This window comes from Penaeus chinensis, chromosome 41 (genome assembly GCF_019202785.1).
Source record: "Penaeus chinensis breed Huanghai No. 1 chromosome 41, ASM1920278v2, whole genome shotgun sequence".
Classification (NCBI taxonomy): domain Eukaryota; kingdom Metazoa; phylum Arthropoda; class Malacostraca; order Decapoda; family Penaeidae; genus Penaeus; species Penaeus chinensis.
Window position 1 is genome coordinate 3173216 of NC_061859.1, and position 10000 is coordinate 3183215.

General features: G+C 40.1%; 1 protein-coding gene across 1 annotated transcript in view; it reads right to left on the reverse strand.

Annotated features, from left to right (window-relative positions):
* The window catches only part of LOC125047698, a 15656-nt gene that overhangs the window by 4990 nt on the left and 666 nt on the right, over positions 1–10000 (reverse strand). The window contains exons 2-5 of the mRNA XM_047646067.1: positions 4071–4347; positions 3726–3885; positions 3071–3260; positions 2744–2883 (exon numbers count right to left, since the gene is read on the reverse strand). Coding sequence (XP_047502023.1) covers positions 2744–2883; positions 3071–3260; positions 3726–3885; positions 4071–4347 — 767 coding nt within the window. The remainder of the gene's footprint in view (positions 1–2743; positions 2884–3070; positions 3261–3725; positions 3886–4070; positions 4348–10000) is intronic.

Below are 10000 nucleotides of genomic sequence, written 5' to 3' on the forward strand. Positions count from 1 at the left end.
CACACAATATATGTGTATATATATATATATATATATATATATATATATATATACTTTTCAATATTATTCAATACTATAAACAAAACATATATTTAATCCTTTTCAAAATAACAAATAATTGTAAGCGGCAACTTTGCCAAACGCTTTGCTCACATCCTTAAAACATTCCTAAAGAAGTGTGTGTTTTGGTGTATAAACCTGTGATTGTAATTCTAGAGTAAATACAAATATTTCGGCCCCTAATTCGTCTTCATATTTTAAGTGGTGATTAGACGTCATCTAGCCGTCCTCACAGATATTTCGACTAAGATTACACGACTTATAATCTATACATGAGATCCCCGTTTTTATCTTTCAGCACAAAAAACAGGCACCTGATGGCAATTTAGACGTGAGGAGAATAGCACGTTCAACAGATGTGTAAGTTTGGGGCGACACTCTGTAATCAGCTGTAATGCCATCATGGCGCTGAGTGCCAGAAGTGTTCATTGACAGACGGGGAATGCCACTCTGAAGCGCTACGTGCTACGTGCAAGTAAAACAACGAACTGAAGTACACGAATGAAGGAGGCCTTTCCGCTTTATTGCTTCATCAAGCTATGTCCTGATGAAGCAATAAAGCTAGAAGCCCAGATGAAGCAATGAATACGGCATATACGTGTGTTTTCCTGTACTTCCCTTCGTTGTCCTACTTGAAATTTGTTCAACATGCATTCTACACATATGTGCCACATGGACATGTCAAGGCGGGATGGATCATCAAAATGTGACCTGCAGTCACGTTGCTGTAAATGTGCAATAGGATCACTTCCACTCAAACCTTACTCTGTCAGTAACAGCATTGGGATAATTCCCTCTTTTATTCTATTGTATAAGATCTTTTAAACTGAAGTCATGCGGTGTCAACGCAACACTGGTCCACATCTTGGTCTGCTCATGCCCGACCAGGCAAGACCACCGTTCCGGCCCCAGCACTCCATCCAAACTCCTATTCGTGATTGGAGTCACCTGACGTCTATACGGCCTACATGGTATGGCCTCAAAGATTATCTTTTATTTCAAACATGCATTTTGGCATTCGCTCCAAGATCGCTTAAAGGCAAAAAAATATTTTGATTTATTTTCCTGAAAGTACATGATCAGTGTTCGCATAGATGGTCCCACGTAGTCTCCGAGAAGTGGGAGGAGCCGGCTGAACTTTGGTCAGCTGATAAAGCCTTGTATATAGAGTTCGAACATGTAAGATAGCTTTGATAGCAATGAACCTTAAGAATTTAAAGAGAAATCTCGTAAAGTGAATTAAGTTCAATAAACATGCTCATATAAAGCCGATAAAAAATAAAACAAAAATTATATGTCGTTACTGTTATCGGAAGATGTGTGTCAATGAGAGAGAAAGAGAAAGAGAGTCGTTAGCCAAACGCGTTGAATTTCTGTACTTACAAAAGACGGGTTAAGAGTATGTTGTGGCTGTGGGAAGGCAAGATATAGGGTGGCGATCCTGAGCTGTGGGCCCAACCAAAGTCACGTCGGCTGCTGACCATTGTCTCATCAACTATAGAAAACTATGGTGTTTTGTAAATAATGACTCCTCTATAGATTGTAAACGTATCATTAGTGGTGTGTTAAATGGTGATGGTAACATGTTATAGGTGTATACAAAGGTTTTAGTGCTTTTATATAGTACGGGGTGTCATTTTAGGTTTTTCTTGGGGGGTGGGGCAAGGGTGAATTGAGTAAAAATTTAGAAAGAAAATAGTAATTGTACAGGCATATTTAATGCATAGCAGGACCTATATAGGTGTCATTTACTATAAAAGGTTGGAATTGTGGTTCTTAAGGTGATGGGCATGCCAGATCTGGGGGGGGGGGGTAGTCACTGGGGGGGGGGGGGGGGAACTCTGAGAGCGGATCCAGGAAGGTGAAATTAGTGATGACCTTTTGACCTTAGAATGGATCACCCTTTGTAAAGATTTATTAACTCGTACTTAAAAGCACTTTCACTATAGTAATGCATACATACCTCCACCTGAATGCCCCCCCCTCCCCCCACACACACACCATGCTGTATGCAAGAGAATGTACAGGTGGGTGAGGTTTCAAATTCCTCTAAACTTGAGGGGCCAAAAAGTGTTACTTTGGCCTCGGGCGATGAGGAGTGTGGAAGGCGCATACACGAACTTTAAAAAAAAAAAAAAGATGGAGGCGACCAAACAGCAACATGAAATATGTAAATGCCTCAAAGGATAATAGTAAATGTGATGAATTGGCAACATTAAACGACTCTGAATCTTAGCGGCACTTTCTTGAGCGTCCAAGCCTTCAGCAAAGTGTTATAAGATAAAAAATCAAGTAAATGTGTGGGGAGCAGCATGTGCGTCCTGCCTCTCTCATTTCACTCATGTTATATAATATACTTCATAGAATCAAAGGGATTTCATATGTCTTTTCATACAAGTTTACTGGAAACACTACCTTCTTCACACACACACACAAACATATGCAAATGCATATGCATATATATTGTACATATTTTAACACATATTCATGGAGGAGACAATAAAGTTAAACGCCACATCATTAAAAAGAAGTAAAGCTTTTCACAATTTCGACATATGCTATTCACTTTCAATTACATTTTCTCATACTCAGTTGTAGCTAGGCCTATGGCTGCACTGAGCCACAGACTACTATAGATACTACACTGCTGCATAGGACAGTACCTTAGAGGGAGTGGATTTACCTGCAGATCATCAGTGAGTTTGTAATAGACAGGCACAGTGGCGGCTAGTCGGGTGAAATAAGGCTTCAGCTTAATGAGTGATTTCTCATATGGGATAGCCTTTAAGTCGGGGCGCTTTGTCATGAAGTGAAGACCAGAGTCTGCGAACCATATTGAATCACTTCTAATTGTATATAAGAAATGGGAATGCAAAATTAAACAGTCATGTGCGTGTGTGTTTACACACACACACATATATAATTCAAACAAACAACACAACTATTGGAAATAAGCTCTCCACATTTCTCAGAATAAAATGGGCTTCATACGGAATCTCCCTGCACATACCCATGAAAATGGCAGTTGGCTTGATTTCTTTCCCCTTCTCCCAGAGGTCCATGATGCGCGGTAACCCTTCAAGGAAAAAATCCGTGTGGTAGGTGACACGGATGGGAAGTGTTAAGTGCTTCGTCTCGAGTGTGGTAACCAAGTGCTGGTTTCTCATCTTCTTCAGGGCAGTCGTTCCGTAACTCCATTTCTTCGGTAACAAGGAGAGGGATTTTGATTATTCTAGGGGCAAAGGGCGGGGGGGGGGGTAAGGCTGAAGCAGTGAAGGTCAAAGGGAGAGAAAGAGAGAGGGAGAGTCACTGAAGTAGCGAAGGTCAAAGGGATAGAGAGAGGGAGAGTCAGTGAAGTGGCGAGGGTGAAAGGGAGAGATAGGGAGAGTCCGGACACGAATGAAAAGTCAGAAAAGAAAGGAGAGAAGAAGAAGAGCATCTCTTATTCTTTAGATTTTGATTCTTAGACATTACTACTGAAACCCGAACTATCTTTGAAATATTACTTTTAAAACTTTATCTATCTTAAAAATACTACTTTTAAAAACTTACCTTTGATACATTACTTCCTAGGCCAAACAGGAATTCGTTGTAAGGACTGATCATATTCTAATTTGATACTTATGGTATTAATCCACTGTTGACACATATCAGTTTTGGCTCACCTTGCTCTCTTTCTTTCTGTATCGTAGGTCTGGGCTAGCAAGCCGGAGGGACACAGCACTGAACAGGTACCGCATGTGAGAGTCTCCAATCAAAACTATGTGGATGATTTCTTTTGAGGTGGAGTTCAAATTTTGAGAATTTTCTGTAGGTTTTGGAATACTGCAATGAATATTGTTTAAGCTGATAAAATGCATTGATTTCCTTAGATACAGGTAAGTAGGCACAACTAAGATTCAGGAAGGAAGCTTATTTTTAACATTAAGTAACATGAAGTGACCACATCACTGCACACTATACATCCGTCAAGCAGACCCCAGTGAAAATGCAAGAACAGACCAACTCACTTCCGTGTCACATTGAAAGTTTTCAAACATTTCTCAATGAGTGGGAAATCATACTTCAACATCTTGCAACACATATTGGTTGCAACGATATTAGAATAGCTGTAACAGTTTTTTTTGAATATCGAATCCTTTAGCTGGATGGTTTCGGGCATTGGCGGCTTTATCCTCTGGAGATTAGGTTGATAGGAGTTCTTGGGGAAGTGAACCAGAAAGCACAGCAGGGCCAAAGACACCGCCAGGAAAACCAAGAAACAGTTCCTAATTGATAATGGAAATCCTGAAATGAATTGATGAATATCAGTAACCTCCACATTAATGGTAATTGGTGTTTAGATTGGCAATCAGGTGTTTACGCATTTATGTTATAAAATGAAGAATTAAAAAATGATTTCGTCTTAATAAATCTATACTTTGCTTTTATTTTAATATATATGGCATCTATCAAAGTCTAAAAGTCCCAGGTTAAGTGACTCACAAACCATATAGTTGGGTACAAATGTTACGTTAACAGCATAGGCAGTATGGTGCGTTATAAGTGTTCTCAAGCCCTAACAACAGTGTGTTAACTGCTACTTTTGTGATGTAGTTGGCACTCAACACATCTGCAAAACGGAATTGTAACAAAAAATCGTTAGGTTTTGTGACCTCTAAAATATGATGCAATTTTCGCTAAACATGTTTTGAAAAGTAACTGATCATCGAGTAATTGTTGCGGTGACAATATATTTGTTACCGTAGCATCACTTACATATACTTTTAATCTTTTATTATTATCATTACGATTATCCTTATCCTTCTCATCATCACCATCATCATCCGTGTCATTATTTGTTTTAGTAGTTCTGGTTATTACAAGCATTGTCATCAGTATTATTAGTACTGATATTACAACACTGAATTGTTCTTATGATTGCCTTTATAATAATATTCATGATGGCAATAGCAATATACCATGAATATGGTAACATAATAACAAAAATTACTAAATCATTTTTGACGAAATTCATACTAGCGGCCGCCGTGCTAGTAGCAGCTATGAAAATAAAAGCACTAAAAACAAGTCACTAAGATTCATCTGACTGGAGTCCATTCAGACAAATCAATGTAAACTCTTGGTTTTATTCCAGGGGTTTGTATACAGAATACTAAATGGATGTAGAAAGTAGGAGATCAAGTTGGTGTGTGAGCGAAATGTCATGCTTGATTTTTTCATTATTCAAAATCCAAGGATAAGTCCGATACGCAAAGCCTCGCCTCGCCCGGGTTATGCCCATGAGGGAAGCCCGGCCTGTGTCGACTAATGCTGACTCGCTACCGTGTGTCAGCTGGTGCTGACCCGGCTGAGCTTAGTCCTTGCCCGCCGTGGTGCCCAGCCACAGCAGTAACCTCCAGGCGACAATTGCAACTTCTCGCGCCTGGGCGGGGCGCGAACCGCCGACCCCTCGGATGAGAGGCCGGCACGTTACCACTGTACTAGCCCAGAGGCTTTTAAAATCCAACACAAGACCATTAATATCAAATTTAGGAACGTACCCATACCGTATTTTGTTTGCTGGGAGTTGATGGCACCATAAGAAGATCTTTTAATTGGCTGCTTGAAGACAAATTGGTTATTGAGAATATCTCAAAACAAATCCCAAGTTGTGATCTGATAGTGTAGGATCCACATATATGCCTGCCTCTTTGTTTCCTCAGTTCTAATTTTGTTAATTTAGGTTTCAGAATTACTGATAATTAATTTGTGTTTCTTAACGTGGCAGTAACTCTTGAGGAGACCTAGCTTCCATGTTACCCTTGGGCAAGGTGCAGTACCTGTTTGCCTCCACAGCTAAGGTACAGCTCAAATTTAAAGCAAGGGAACGATATCGAGTTCCATAGCTTTGAGAATGTTGCTGATCGAAAGGATTAGATAAAGGATGTATTCGCTTTCACAAGGGTTTAGAGAGTTACAGCTTAAACCATATACACAGGTATATGTAGTGAATTAAGCTATTGATGACTTACTCAAAATCCTGAAGTTGGTAGGTGGAGTTCTGCAGGGTGGCTTGTCCTACTGATTACACGAATGTGGCAGAGCTGGCGAGGGGAAACAGTATGGATAGGAGGAGCAAATCATGCTCTTTCAGCTTGCAGTATGACTACCGAGACGGCAGACGTCTGGATAAGCGTGAGAGAGCTGTTGACAGGAGCCGTTAACGAAAGTTGGCTTCAGGACCCGCTTTGAGGGGCTGCTCTAAGTCCAGGACGACGAGACGCTACCCTGACCTGAAAGACCTTTAACTTCATTGGTTGACGCCCTAAACATTTCAAAGAAGGAACCAGTTTGTTCCAGTTGTTCAGTTTATTCTTCTGCAGATTCTCCTGATTATCAAGTGGGAGTTAATTCAATGTTAATATAATTAGGGGTGGAAGAGTTCTCCTCGGGCCAGGGAGAATGCACCCCCTCTTTTGGGCCACGGCGCACTTCCCTCTTTTGGGCCATGATGCACCTCATTTTGGGCCATGGTGCACCTCTTTCTTTTGGGCCAATGTGCACCTCCTTTTGGGCCACGGTGCACTTTCGTCTTTTGAGCCACGGTGCACCTCTTTCTCTTGGGCCACGGTGCCCCTGCCTTTTGTGGTCCGTGGTGCACCTCCTTTTGGGCCACGGTGCACCTCCCTCTTTTGGGCCACGATGCACCTCTTTCTTTTGGGCCACGGCGCACCTCCCCCTTTTGGACCACGGTGCACTTTCGTCTTTTGGGCCACGGTGCACCTCTTTCTTTTGGGCCAAGGTGCATCTTCTTTTGGGCCATGATGCACCTATTTTTGGGCCATGGTGCACCTCCCTCTTTTGGGCCACGGTGCCCCTGCCTTTTGTGGTCCGTGGTGCACCTCCTTTTAGGCCATGGTGCACCTCTTTCGTTTGGGCCAAGGTGCACCTCCCTCATTTGGGTCATGATGCACCTCCTTTTGGGCCACGGTGCACCCCTTTCTTTTTGGGCCATGGTACACCTCCTTTTGGGTCATGGTGCAGCGCCTTTTGGGCCATGATACACCCCCTCTTTTGGGCCACGATGCACCCTCTCTTTTAGACCATGGTGCACCTCCCTCTTATGGGTCACGGTGCACCCTCTTTTGGGCCATGGTTCATCCCCTCTTTTGGGCCAGATTAGTTGCAAACTGTTTGTGAGGTACAGCAGACTGAAGTACTTCCACCTCAAGAGAGAGAGAGAGAGAGAGGAGAGAGAGAGAGAGAGAGAGAGAGAGAGAGAGAGAGAGAGAGAGAGAGAGCGAGAGAGAGAGTTACTGATTTGGCGAGCAGGTGTGTTGCTCTCGTTAATGGGAAAACAAGTGTTTCGTACCAAATGGCTGTTGCTCTGTTATTACTGATATACAGCGCTAATTACCTTACCAATACTACAGTTAAAATTAAGAAATGCTGAATTCTATGTTTGTGTATGTGTGTTTATGTTTGTAAGTTTGTGCGTGTGCATAAATGTGTAATTTCCCTTTCTCTCTCTCTTTCTTTGTTTCTCTCTGCCTCTGTCTCTGTCTCTGTCTCTTTTTCTCTCTCTCTTTCACATGTGTTTAGGAATTATCAGGACCCCATAAACATTATATATATATATATATATATATATATATATATATATATATATACATATATACATATATATAAATGCCCAGTCACTCCACTATCACAAGGAGGAAATAAAAGTTCTAGTCAGTGAAAGACATGTTGATATTTCATGTATCAATGAAATGTGGCTCCTTCCAAATATAAGCAATTCTCTAATGAATATTTCTTCCTTCAATATCTACTAAAGAGGGAGGAGTTTGTATCTATATTAGGGATGACTTCAAGGCGACCCACGTCAGCACAGGCACTGATGAATTCGAAGGTGTTGAGGATATATGGATTACAATACAATGCAGGGAACTACCGTCTATCATTGTTGGTTGCATTTATGCTCATGTTACGGCTTTCAGCTATATTTCAGATTGCTTTAAGAACATTTGTCTGCACAAGAAGCCCGTCTTTATCCAGGGTAATTTAAATGACAATAAATTAGCATCAGACGATAAAGTTGGAATATTAATCAAGACCGTGAAATTGACTCGAGGCACAGTTGACTCGAGGCACAGGTAGACCAACCTGCAACTCGTATAGATCTCATGATTACTAATAAACCAGACATTATTTCCAGTCTAGACGTAGTTCCCAGCCCGGTAGCAGATCATAAACTAATATCTGCCATCCTCAATATAAGCAACCCCCCCCCCCCCCCAAAAAAAAAAAAAAAAAAACACCAGCGCATCAAACTTTTCAGTGCTTCAAGAACTATAGCCAAAACAACTTTTGTAAGTCACTATTGAATGAAGTTCATCATATGAATAGTATTCTTCAAACTGACGATGTTAATGTGCAAGAAAAAAAAATAAAATCTTTTCTTGAAATGTATGGACAACTGTGCACCATCGTGACGAGAAAAATAACCCGCTTCAATAACGACAAGGGACCAGCTTAGAAAAGTAGGAAGAGCAATAGGTTCAATATGACCTTGCGTAACAATTACAAAAAAGAGAAGAAACGACTGAAATTACTAGTCGCCAAAGGAAAAAAAAATACTACAGATAAAAATTCCAGAGCAAAAGAGATGATATTACCATGACGTGGAAAACTATCAGGAAAATAGTTCCTGATGCTAAGAGTAATTGCAAACACGTCCATGCTAGCGATAACTTAGGTGAGAGAGGATTTTTTCCCAAATACTGGTAAACATACTTATCAAAAGTCACAAGTGAATCTAAACTTACATGTTGCTGAAGCTACTGATGAAAACATTTATACTTCAAATGAAAGTTCCAACAACAGATTTAGACTTGATCCTGTAGACTGCAACACTGTCATTTGAACTATAAAAGATTTAACAAATTCTAATTCCTGCTTGAATTCCATTTCGATCTATAAGAAATTTGTTGACAGTTATTGCATTTTATATTATGATTACTGTAAACACTTCTGTTATTATATTTGCTAACTCCTCACGTCATTCCCCCATTTCCAATCTCTATACTCCACTATTTTCAAAAGTCTTAGAGAAAATGGCAACCAATCAGCTAATGTCCTTTTTGAAGTCAAACTGACTTTTGGTGGATAGCCAGTATGGATTTCGGCAAAGGATATTGCTCTCCTAAAAGTAACCGATGAAATATACAGAAAATAATACTTCTTTTATTTTTCTAAAGCTTTTGACAGTGTAAACCTCGACATCCCAATAAAGAAATGTATGTATCTTCTCAGATGTTTCCCTTGGTTCACGACACTGTATTTCTCAATTACAGGATGATATTGTTGCAAGTTTTAAAGAAGGTAATATAATACCAAATACTCTTGATATATTTTTTATGTGTGGATCAACATGTGATTTTCAACGTATAGATGGAATGAGCAGAAAAGTCATGGGAACACTTACCTATCTTAATAGAATAGGAAATTGCTTTGAAAGCCACCCACGAATCATTGTTATGCAGTCAATAGTGTTTAGAATAATTAACTATTGTTCAAGGGTGTGGGGAGTCACAAAACTATATATAATTCTATGTCCTAATAGGATAGTTGTTAATGGTGATATTATAAAAATAATGTATAATGTCTACAGAATATCTGTAACTTATGCAATAAAAAATCATATTGTAATGAATAACCAATGTAAATTGGAAATGAAAGTTATTGTTTTGTCTCTCTTTTCGCTCCTCTTTCTCTTTCTCTTTCTCTCTCTCTCTCTCCTCTCTCTCTCTCTCTCTCTCTCTCTCTCTCTCTCTCTCTCTCTCTCTCTCTCTCTCTCTATCTATCTATCTATCTATCTATCTATCTCTATCTTTATCTCTCTCTCTCCCCCCTTCTCTCTCTCCCTATCTTTCTCTCTCTCTCTCTCCTCTCTCTT